At 36.5% G+C, this 12,948-nt stretch overlaps 1 protein-coding gene across 5 annotated transcripts in view; it reads right to left on the reverse strand.

Moving 5' to 3' along the window:
- Nucleotides 1-1,723: 1,723 nt before the first annotated feature.
- Nucleotides 1,724-12,948, reverse strand: part of fgf13a (fibroblast growth factor 13a) — a 141,618-nt gene continuing 130,393 nt past the window's right edge. For all 5 annotated transcript variants that reach the window (XM_055177681.2, XM_055177685.2, XM_055177686.2 and 2 more), the window contains 2 exons: nucleotides 10,244-10,442; nucleotides 1,724-3,419 (listed from right to left, as the gene is read on the reverse strand). In XM_055177681.2, the coding sequence (XP_055033656.1) occupies nucleotides 3,283-3,419; nucleotides 10,244-10,442 (336 nt within the window). In that variant the 3' untranslated portion in view covers nucleotides 1,724-3,282. The remainder of the gene's footprint in view (nucleotides 3,420-10,243; nucleotides 10,443-12,948) is intronic.

The following is a 12,948-nucleotide window of genomic DNA, read 5'->3' on the forward strand; positions in this document are numbered from 1 at the left end:
GCACTAAATGGCAGTTTTGTGGTTGGATAGTGCAGATTAAGGGGCGGAATTATCCCCTTCTGACATCACAAGGGGAGACAATTTTCAATTACCTATTTTTTCACATGCTTGCAGAGAATGGTTTAACAAAACTAAGTTACTGGGTTGATCTTTTTACATTTTCTAAGTTGATAGAAGCACTGGGGACCCAATTATAGCACTTAAACATGGAAAAAGTCAGATTTTCATGATATGCCCCCTTTAAGGTTTTCAAAGACTTGATCTCTTCAATATTTGATTTTCTTAGTGCAAGACGGCATTTTAATTTAACATCCCAATTTGTAAAAGAGTAAATGGCAGATGTAAGAGGTTATATTAGAACAAACTGGACTGGCAAGGACAAAAATGAGCCAAATGAGTGTTTCATTGGCCAGCATTCCTATTTCACTGCATGCGATAGTTATATCTGTGCTGTAAGATATAGAAATGATTATGGAAGACTTAAACCTATTAAACTTTAAAGGGGAAGTGTGTACTTACAAAGTAAGTCACCAAACAAACAAAAAGAATCAAATTCAAAAACAACTGTGTAATGTCTCAAAGCTGTGCTATTGGTTGACTGAATGTGTTGTTCTGGTAGGGATGCCCAAACACAATTGTATATAAAAATATATTAAAGTGACACTTTGAAGTTTTTCAACCTTCATAATATATTTTCAAGACCCTTGTGATGGTACATCGACTGGGTTGAATGACATGTCCACCATAGCCTGATGGGGTCTGTATCGCTTTTACTCGTACTTTTAAACTTGGGGTTTCGGGTATAACCCGAGCACAAAACAAAAAACTACAAAAATCCCACGTCACTTTCTCCACTTCCTCAAATTCAGACGTGAGAACGCAACTATTTATTATCCTGATGTTTTTGTCATGGCCGAAGCAGCAACTAAGAAAAAGAAACCCAAGGTATTGTCGGAGGAGACCAGAAAGAGAAAAGGGGAGAGTGACAGAATAAAAAGAAGGACGAGGATCAATTATATTGGGCCAGTGTTCGCTCGCTGGTGTGAACTAAAGAAGGAGGAGGGGTTTCTGACTGATGCTGACTTGGCTCTCATGCTTTTGTACTAGTAAGTAATGTTATAATGCTTGCATATACAGTATAAGTCCTGTCTGGCGCCCGAATACTATTTTTTATGTGAATTTTACTGGCTACTTGGAGAGTTTAGAGAGAGACTTATATCACGTGACATTGTGGCACCGTGGTAGCGTCATGACCTACGACACGGCGATCCCGGTTCGATTCCCCTTTAGGGCAATATTGTTTTAAATATAAACTTTAACCAAGCGACCACCGTTACATCTGGCTTATAAACGTGAGCTGCGATTTGTTTGGCGTTTGATGAAAATAAAACCCATGAAATTATATTACATGACACATGACATGCTGGAAGGCACACTTTGTGATCTAAAGAGTTGTCTTCTTTTCCTTTGCGACAGTGCTGCGGCGCTTTTGGCCTCTAGGGGCGCTAAACGTGAAAAATACATGTCTAGCACCCCCTAGTGGCCAAAAGTTCCATGGTGTGCCTCTAAACATTTTTACACAAAAAGCCTACGTTTCAGTTTTCTGAAAATTAAGCTGTATCATTTATTTAGTAATGTAATTTATCCCACGTTCACTTTAAAAGTACATCTGCTAAAGACAATAAGAGTTAGAGAAATCAAACAAATAAAGCAAACAGACACATTTTAAAAGTATATCTTAATATAAACATTTTATTCAGTGCATTGTATGTACACAACAAATAAGAAACAACTTGATGGTACCAGGCTTAGTGCCGGTCAGTACATACATGTTGTTTATCAGTTTAATCCTGGTAGTTTGGAACACATGATCCAACAAAGAGTTAATACACATAACCTACATCATGCAGCTCTATTCGGCACCTGTCTGCAGTCTTCCATGCAACAGATACTGTATGTTCATCTAACATATGAAAATAACCCAGAAGACTAAAGAAGAGAGAAGGACCCCCATAGCATGTATGAAGTTATGTTGCCAGAGGAAAAGAATACATACTGCAGCCTACAATAAAGGTCCTTATTGTACACAACCTGATTTGTACATGCCCTGTACAAGAATTTTTTTTTCTTTTTCACTTTTACAAAATTTCAATCAACTTAAAATCCACAGTATCTTTTTTGCTTGCTTGCTGAAATAGAAAATGGTCACCACCGCAACTTACTTATACACAAAAAAACAAAAGTCCATGTGGGACTTCACTGTCATGTCTGCTTTAACAGTTTTGACCAAAAGATAACAGACATGGACGGGAAAGGCAAAAACCACGCTCACAGACTAAAGGAACTTGGAGACAACGGGACACAAAAGATACAGAAGGGAAGACATTAAACAGCCTTCTCAAATCGCAAAAACTGGCTAAAATACTGCCCACCCCTCACAACCCATACCACTTAACCCACCCCAAACCTCTTAAAAATGTACACAAAACCAGTTTGTCACCTCCCATCGTGAGTATGTATATATGGTCTGACATCTCGAGGGGAACTCTCGCAGTTCAGTCTTTGGTGTGCTGGATTTTCAGTCACTCTTTGAACTTCAAAAACACTGATATGAGGGAAGAACAAGAGGAAGAAAAGTAAGAAAAGCTCACGGCTAATTGAATCAATTAGCAAGCAAGACGGATCCACCGCCTCTCAGATCCGAGAGGTTCGACGTCTTTTTTCGTGTGAGCAAAATGCAGGCTTTATATTCCCATGCTAGAGAGCACGCCCTCTTAGCGAGTGCACTAGAACGCAGGAGAGCTAGCGCCAGCCCCCCATACACACGCTGGGGATGAAGGGGCTTCTCTATCACTTCACACTCAGGAAGCATGGAGGACACCAAAGCAGCTAAACCCTCACTTACTGCCCTGAATTCTTAAGAAATGCATCAGGACCCGCAATGCTAGTCGATGAACCTCGATGATTTAAAGATAAACCCAAAGACAATTTAGGGACTTGAAAAGAAATGTCCCATTGCATTAAAGGCTACAATTTTTGTGTTGCAGAAGGCTATTATAGTGGTGATCTATCGAAAAATCAAAAAAGCCAAACAAACCAAAATGAGCTGACTGTAAAAAAGACCGATCAAACGTTACTCTAATTTGGAAAGTGTCACGTTATGCTATGTTTCATGTTTTACGTCGTCCTGAACCGCTGAGAGCTTTTGGAGAGAAGTCTGTGTGAAGTCACAAGCATTCAGAGGTTTTGGTGAAGGCGTAAGGTTGGGCCGGGATAGCCGGGCTACGTCGATTCGTTCTGACTCACAGCTTTGCCTCCGTTCAGCATAGCCGAGGCGCTCCGGCTTTTGGTGGGCGTGCCGCTGCCAGAGCGCGAGAATTCGGTCAGGTCGTGCAGAGAGGGCTCCCTGTACATGGCCACTGAAGAGCAGAAAGAAAGAGAAAGTGCTCGGTTAGCTGAAGCATCTCACATTTTATGCTAGATGGTAATTGAAAATGGTAATGGGATGCGAATACGCCTCTTTACCTAATGAAAGCCACTGAGCACTGAGGGGAAGTATTACGCCTAAAGTATAGTCCATTTACACACACCAATACTTGGAAAAGATAACATGTTATACATTTTGTTGCAGGGTCACATTTAATTTATATATTTCCCAAAAATAGTGCGATTTTACTACATAGCACATAGTAAAAGCATCAGCCATTTATTTTGTATCTATGTTCATTAGAGACAGAAAATGGCAAGCGTTTTACACTATCACTCTAGAAATCCACTAGACAGCCAATGTGCTAAAATCCTACATGAAGCCTCAATGTACTAATTGTACGGGCTAGCAACACAAAGACTTCCTTTAACCTCACACAAAGCTTCTTCTGTCTGCAACAGGCGATCGATACAGCACTTAAGTGGAAAGCTCTAGGAATCAATATTTGATGTATCGGTTGTGCAACCGAGTGTTGAGCTTCTCACTAGAGGGATGCAGGAGTCTCAACGACTGCCGTCTGTGGAGCTCTTTCTCTGGGATGGTCATCTACCAACTCATCATTAAAATCACATCTTCTCTACCGATGTGCTTTAAAAGTGACCGCATTAATAAACAGTAACCACAATTTTAAATGCCACTTCAGAACGGTTTTGTCTTATTACAATAATTGTATACAAATGAGTCTGCAATGTTTTATGTTTTAATAGGATGGCTTTAAATGTGTGTGCACTGTATTCTAAAACTCTTTTGTGAGAAAGATATGGAAGCTGAAGTCGTGTTCACAAAGAGCAGACAGTTCTCTAATTGGACCTCAGCTTGAGAATCTCTGTAAGCTGGTGAGCAAACTTTCACTGCAAGCTGTGATTTTTCTTTCTCTCACTTTTCATTATGAATTAAAAAATATTCATGTATTCGAACATAAAATTGTCCAATACCAGTATGGTGCACTTTCAGAAAAAAGGTACAAAAGTGCCTTTTGTCACAGGGATGGTACCTTTCAAATATGTACCACCAAAATGTACTTCTAAGGGACCAGCGTGTACCTTAGAGGTACCAATATGTACCTTTTATGTACAAAAGTGTACTTTTTGTAAAGGTACCACCTCAGTGTCACATTTTGGACCTTTTTTCTGAGTGTGGCATTTTCAATATGCTTTAAGGCAAACCACATCAGTAGGGATGTCACAATGATTAAATAATCGTCTCATCGCAATTGTTTGACCTCATCGTGTTGATTTCAGATCACCGCAATGATTGCACATCTCTCTAAAAAACACAAGGGGAGCTGCAGCCCCTGTACAAACAAAACAGTATCTGATTACTTTTAAATATGGTAAACCTTACAAAAAAATTTTATTTAAATAATCACAACAATATTTTATAAAGAAAGAAAAAATGTATGAGAGTTAAATGGCAAAGCAATAAAATAGTCAATAAATCATCATAATCGTCAAGCCCTAAAACAGGCAATTAAAGGTACTAAAGAGGATGTTTGGTTTTATACATGTTTGCAATATTACTTGAAACTTTCTTTACTAACTGACAAAAGACTATTTATTAGGTGCACTGAAAGTAATAATATTAATATACATCATCTGTGCACAAGATAAGGCCTTAAAAACATCAGCCAATCGCTGATGCGGTCATCGCATCAGCAATTGGCCCTCTGGCTTGTCAATCACTGCCATAATTCCGTCTTAAGTTTCGGTTTGTTTTCATTGTCGATCCTGCTGTCCTCCTCGAATTTGCACCATGGAAGAGAAGAAACGTGAAGGAGGAAGCAAAAGAAAGACTTTTTTGAAGTCGCTGAGAAGAGGAGAAAATTGTCAGAAGAACGTAATGTAACCAGAGTCGTTATTGGAGAAACATTTCAACGCTGGAGAGCAATGAAGGAACAGAGAGGTGTCAAGACAGACGCGCAATTCGCAAAAATTCTTCTGGACACGTAACAGTGATTATTCTTTCTTTGTGGAATACTTATTGTTGTACTGTTATTCAGGTATATTGACGTTGTTCTTTTACTGTAGTTGTAAGGCAGTGACCAGTCTGCTATAGTTGAAAAGGGAGTAGCTGATCTAACGTTACGTCTTATGTGTTTATTATCATATTATTATTTTACATAATGAATCCACTGACGCGACACAGCATATGCCAGTGGTAAACAAACACTCGTGTTCAAATACTCGTGCACGAGTTTTGGAAGGCGTTCCCTAGAAATGAACTATGAAGGTGTGGGGCTGTTCTTATGCATGCGCTCATTTCAAAAACTCAGTAACGGTCTTTGGATTCTCAGTCGGCGAAAACATCCTCTTTCACGCCTTTAATCGTCACAATTTAGCAGACAATTAACCGTCAGCCAAATTTCATAACCCTGGCAGCCCTACACATCACCACATATACAAATTATGCAAATGATCATTCAACACCAATGCAGTATTTTATCTTAAAATGTTGCTTACTAAGTAAAAAAAAATGTGATGTAAAACTGTCCATTTTCTATGTCACAAGAAAGTTGTAACCTATCACGTTAAAACCTATTAGTTTGATTAAGTGGAGGCAGGAGCTAATTTGCATATTTATAACTTAAATACAGGGTTCTCACACCTTAGTTAACTTCAAATTCAAGGACTTTCTAGGACCAATACCCTCAAATTCAAGGACTAAATGTGGGGATACATTTTAAGTGAGAGCAAGGTTACATCGTGTTAACTTTTAAGATACATTGTTACAGTTCCCTTTCAAGTGGTGACACTTTGGGGACGCCTTCAGGGATAAGTGCGTCTGAATGTGTATATCAAATTTAACCAATGGTGAGGCTTTATGACAAAGACAGGGTGACGTTGGAGCCAAGAAGTATATCGCTACCTGAGATATTGCCAAAGATGGCGTTACAGGGTTGCAGGAAGTATGGCAAGGGAGACGCAGCGTCTTGTTCCCTTCTCAGGGAACAACAGTTACATATGTAACCAGAGGCATTTTCATGTGTCAAACACAACTATGCAAAAAAGCATTTTGGTATGAATGAACATTCGCATACAGAAGATATAAGCATTTAAAGTGAACAGTTTAGCACGTGTGCTTAAAAGTCTAGAACTTTTATGATATTATCCTACACTACACAGGGAATAATATGGATTTTTCCCCCAGAAAACTTCTTGTATAAAATAGATTCAAGCACTTTCGATGACCTGTATCAATGTATGTATATTTTCAAAAACTTCCCGGGGCCTTGAATTATTTCCCCCAGATTCACATACTTTCAAGGATTACAAAGACTCGTGGGAACCCTGTAAATAAAAAAGGGTGTAGAGTTGTATTCAAACTTTTATAAAGAAATTATTTCCAGGTAAAACATTTAAATATGTTATTTTGATGCTCAAAGATGAGTTTTAAGTAATAAAATTATCAACTACGGGGAACTTTAATTTATTTTTCACAATTATTCATTTATATTTTTGCTTTAATAAAAACACATTCTACATACAAAGTTAAAAACTTTTCTCCGAGGATGAATCTAAGTGTTTCTGTCATTTATATTACCTGACTAAAATGATAAACCTAACTATAATGGCTCCTGACAATGCTACATCTCTGAATATAGTTTGAACTATGATGCAACACACCCACTGTATCCTTATTACATTACAAGCTCAGATCATCATTATCCTCTCAAATACATTTACAGAGGCTTAAAGCTCAGAGAAGAAAATGTTTTCCAGATACAAACATGTCTAATTAGAATCAAATAAAAAAACTAATCTCCGAAAATGAAAAGTGTTATTGGTTTCTGTAAGCTGTACATATTTAGACATCAACTCATTTGCATACCTCAAGGAATTTGATGAGCAACTCCTTTACAAACAAGCTTAGCACTGCACGGTTTAAAAAACTGTCTTCATTAACAAACAATCCCAATTAAAAGCAATAACATTAGTGTTCACCTTTAAATCAAACCATTTTTGACTCCCAGAAATTAATTCATATTTATGCATAAAGTATGCTGCAAAATTATAAAAGCCATGAGCAACATTCCCATTTCAATGAAGTTCTGTTATCTTCAGCTTTGGGATGGCTTCATTGGTCTGAATGGAAGTTCTGCATTGTGTGCTGTCAAAAGCCCAGATAGTCAGTTTTATCTTTCTGGAGCTTCCTGTTATAGACAATTCCTGCTTAAACTGCCTGATAGTGCTGGCGTCTGCAGCGCTCCTTAAAGACGCCACAGCTCTATCTACACCTCAACACTTCAGCACACAGGGACCGGTGATTCCCTCAGGCACATAGAGAAAACAGTGCATCACACTAAACACAGGTGGAGAGACAGTTTTTCTTTAGATAATGGAAGTGCAGATTGTGTGCTCACAGCTCCAGAGCCCATTATCAGAATATTCATAAGGACAGTGCTGCACATCTAATGGAATTTCATTTGCAATGAGAAAAAAAAACACACAATAACAAGAAGAAATGGCTTTTTGTCATTTCCTGTCCAGTGAATTAAACGCCAGGCCAACTTCTGACAATAAATTTCCATTACTACGGTTTTACATTAAAATCGCTTAACAGAGATTGCGCTCACAAAGATGATTTTCAAGCCCATAAAATGTTTGAGAGCCAAGCCAGAAACATTCATATTTGCTATTAAAATATGCAGGACTTTTATATGAGTATAGTTTCCATAATTTTTTCAGAATCCTCAGCATTATTTTGAAATTACATTACAATAGTGTAGATCTCAGTTTTTTCAATTTTATTTTTATTTTATTTTATATAGCGCTTTTCACAATTGGTAATTGTTTCAAAGCAACTTTACATTAATAGAAGCAGGGAAAAACACAGAAAGTCGACAGATAGCATAATAACATAATACAGATAGCATAAGCAGAAGAATGTGCTGCGGCTATGAATCAACATTATAAGCGAGCATATTACTAATGTAACATATAGAAGAGGGTGCTAAGTTAAGCTAAAGATGGCTGCCTCCCCGGGGTGAAAAACCCCCTAGGAGGAAAAAAAACCCTCACTTTTTTGCCATGGAAAAAAGTCCTAGAAAGGAAAAACCCTTGGGAGATATATATACCTTGGGAGATATATATACTATATATAGACCTTTTGCGAGTCGACGTCACAGTTAAGTCACACGCGCATGTAGTGGCAGAAAAACAGTGGAAATGAATGAGACACGAGTGAAACGAACAATATAACTCACTAGAAAATGTTTTGTTGAGCTGTTGAGTGTCAGAATAGGAATGCCAAAATAGATGACCTTCATTTTTATAGTATACCGTCGTCAAAGACACTATTTGAAGATAAACATAAGTGTTTATGGTTGCAAAAAGCCCTCAACCGGACAGACGGGAGTGATGAAATCATCGGAAATCTTTTAATAATTACAATAGAAAATAATTAGAGAAGATATCCGGAGTTCTATCGAAGTCTGTTCCCTCTATGTGTTTTATATAGCGTTTTCATCACGTTACGTTTATAATTTATTTAGAAAGATTAAAGATTTGAATGAGTTCATAATATCAATAATATTACCATTTATTAAAGTTTTCATATTTTTTGTTTTCTATTACTTCTTTTTACCTTATATCTTAGCCTATGTCTTCTTCAGGTTTGTTCTAAATTATGATGTTTACTAATAAATATATAAACATAGCACACACACACACACACACACACACACACACACACACACACACACACACACACACACACACACACACACACGATGTAAAGTGTTAATAATATATAAACAGGCCTATACAAATTAATTTGTATTTAAACATAATAGTTTTAGAACAAATGCGTAGGCTATAAATATAAGGAAGAAATTGAAGACAGGAAAATGATGAAATATTTAATAAATGATATTATACAGAATACATGATAGTATTGCTCTTATAAGTACGTCAGCGATTAATACTATAAAAATAATTAATTTACCAATAAAGAACAATACATATACATTACATACATGCACACAATTAGTAGCCAAGCCATTTAAACTTTTAATTTATTTAAAAAATAAACGTAACTTGGTGAAAACGTTATAAGAAACATTACACTTATATAGGGGAAACAGACTTCTACACCGGATCCTTAAAAATCACAGTTTAACGCTAAAACACTTCACACAGCTATTGAGAAGCATTCACTTTCTGCCACCAGTTGGGCTCCGCCCACAAAAAAGTCATTTCTGTTTGCAAACACGCAAAAGATCTATAAATATATGTATACTGGAGTCTTATCCCATTTACACTGCAAAAAAAGACTTTCTTAGTATTTTTGTCTTGTTTTCAGTAGAAATTAACCAAGATGTATTTTCTTGATGAGCAAAATTACTTTAGTCTAGTTTTTAGACAAAAAACACAAAATTTAAGTGAATTTGTGTTTAAAACAAGCAAAAATATCTGCCAATGGGGTGAGGAAATTATTCTCGAATTGAGTGTTTAAGAAACAAGTTAACTTATTTCACCCCATTGGCAGATATATTTGCTTGTTTTAAGCACAAATCCACTTAAATTGTATATTGGTTGTCTAAAAACTACACTTATTTTCTTATGTCATTTTGCTTATCAAGAAAATACATCCTGATTTAATTTTTAGATATTTCTACTGAAAACAAGAAAAAAAATACCAAGAAAATAAGTCATCTTTTGTAGTGTATCATCTGATTTAACTTTTCTATAGCTTTATTTTCGTAACGCCTTAACAACAGCTGAAAAAAGTCAGGACAGGTGTGAGGTAGTGACTCACCTTTCAAAGGCTTGGGAAGGAAGTGTGCAGCAGGTTTGTTCTTTTTCACATGGTTGCCTTTCATGATCTCTCCTTCCTTGTTTAGGCCCAGGTACCAGCCCCTGCCTGACTGCTGCTGCCGATAGATCATGGAGGAGTACGTCACGTAGTAGTTCTCAAACACCGACTCTTTAAACTTACACTCTGGTGTGAAGTGTTCCTAGGGAAGAGAGAAATTATACAAGATGAGCACCTTTGATTGGTCAGAAATTTGGAGTGCTTTAGGTCAAGCAAAGCAGAAAGTAAGTGCACGTGTGTTTATTGTGTAGCAGTACAGTGGCAGGAGCAATATGTGTGTGAGAAGCTCAGATGCAAAGCCGCTAAACACCACCTCCATACGAAAATGAGATAATGATATTAACCGAATGCTTTTGGCACGCATTATATGTTCATAAAAAAACTTTCGCTTAAATCTTAATCCCAGCCTCAGGACATTCAGAAATTCCTCTTTGTTTTAGAATCAGCAAAACAGCCGTGGATCACATTCAAACTTGTGTCCCTTGTAAGTACTTGGACCTAAATACAATCCGAATGTGGCAGTGACATGGATCACAGCGCCCCCTAATGTGTGGTTCAGTTTCTTCATTTTAATTTCTGACTTTCATCATTTGCAATGTTTCTAGTTGCATCTTTAATTTTTGGCAAAAAAAGACCAATACTAATAAAATGACTAAAGTGACATTTGTGAAAATAAGGCATTTTAATTACTGACTAATAACGTTTCATTGTCGTTAACCCTTGTGCATTGTTCAAATTCACTACCCTTTCGTGTTGTTGATTGATGAAAACATCCATTAAATTAAACGGCTGTAAAAATGTATCAGATGAATTTTTTTTTTCAATTTTTTGCATAAACCTGTTAATCGTCCTCAATAGTGATCAAAATTACTAAATGTTTACAAAAATTCCATGATTTTAACTTTTTAATTGCCAAGTTCATACATGAAGTCACTAATAGGGGAAAACAAAAAATTACTGATTTTCAATATAAAAAGTGATTGTGGACTGGATATTTTAAAACTTTTTTTAATCTTGGGCATGTCAAAGATTAGTAAAAATATTGGCTTTGATGCATTTTCAGTTTTTATGTATTTTAAGTTTTCTCATTTACTGTACGTGGCTGTTTTTGCCCCACTGACTTCCATTATAATGACATTTTAACACACACTGCTGTTAAACACCACATAACTATAATGTACAAGCCAGAAATTAAGCCCAGGACTACTAAAGGGTTAATGGTGCCACATGGTGATCAAAAGTAAAAATGACAAATTTAACCTCTTAGCAAAAGGAAAAACCACCAACAACCAAGAATGCATGATTATATGATGCCATCGCTTTGCAATCAAAAATGTGGTTATAATGAAAGTCAATGGTGCAAAAACAGCCACGGACAGTAAATGAGGTAGAAAAAAATAAAATCTGATTCTGCACAAAAACTAAAAATGCAATAAAGCCAATGTTTTTACTAATCTTTGACATGCCTAATATTGTGAAAAATGTAAAAAATCCAATCCACAATTTAATAACTTTTTTATATTAAAAATCAGTAATTTTGTGTGTTTTCTCCAAATCAATGACATCACTTATTATGAACTTGGCAATAAAAGAGTTAAAATCATGGAATTTTGTAAACTCTTTAAAAATTATTAATCTGATACCTTCCTACAGCATGAATTTATTGGATATTTTATCCACAAACAACACGAAAGGCTAGTAAATTTGTCCACAGTGTATTGTTGAGGTTTTTTCTAAAGCATTTTCCCAAAATATGTGACAATATAAGATTTGTCACCAAAAAGCCCATTTGCTAAACACAGAGAAAGTTGTGGCCAAATTAAGACAAATACCCATAGTTAATGAAAAAGTCCCCAACAACACATAAGGGTTAAAGTGAAATCACTGAACGTAAACATAAGAGCCTGATTAAAAAATGCTTATTTACAAGAAAACAAGTCAGACCAGTTTGACCTCACAGAATTTTGTACGTATTTTACCAGTTGGCTATTTCGTATGAACTAAATCATACAAAAACGTACGACTATCATAACAAAACAATAATGAAACCCTGCCCCTAACCCTAATGTCACAAAACGTTAAAAAACGTACAAATGTGGTCGTAAAAATAAATACAAATTTACTTGCCATTAAAAGTTGCCATTAGATACCGTTGTTCAGATGCACATAGAGGGTTTTGCCTTTAAACTCCTCATGTGATCTCAGATACATACGGACATACTGAAAGTGCTTACTATTGAATATTTGTAGTTATCCACAAAAAGAGTTTTCAGCAGTGTTAATTGGTCCCACTGTACTAAATGGTAGTTTTTGCACCATCCTCTTAAAATCACTACCTATTGACTTTCTTTTCTAATAACCCTTCCTTTTCCGTGCTCGGTCTATTGCACACACTATCTCTCATTAGCACTTCCAAACCAATCTATGCTGTGGAGTTGCATAAACATGCTAATAGGTTCAGGTTTGAATCTTTTTCAGCCCAGTCTATGGATTCGGCAGTATTGAATGGGTGAGCACTTCATTGAGTCATTATAAAAGCTCGCCTCCCACTGGGCTTGATCCAATATTGACTGTGTGCTTCGTTAGGATTTTGCAAACAGTGTAAGTGGGTACGAAGACGAGAGACTGTGCATGCAGCAACAGCAAAT

The sequence above is a fragment of the Misgurnus anguillicaudatus genome, chromosome 16 (assembly GCF_027580225.2).
Source record: "Misgurnus anguillicaudatus chromosome 16, ASM2758022v2, whole genome shotgun sequence".
NCBI lineage: Eukaryota > Metazoa > Chordata > Actinopteri > Cypriniformes > Cobitidae > Misgurnus > Misgurnus anguillicaudatus.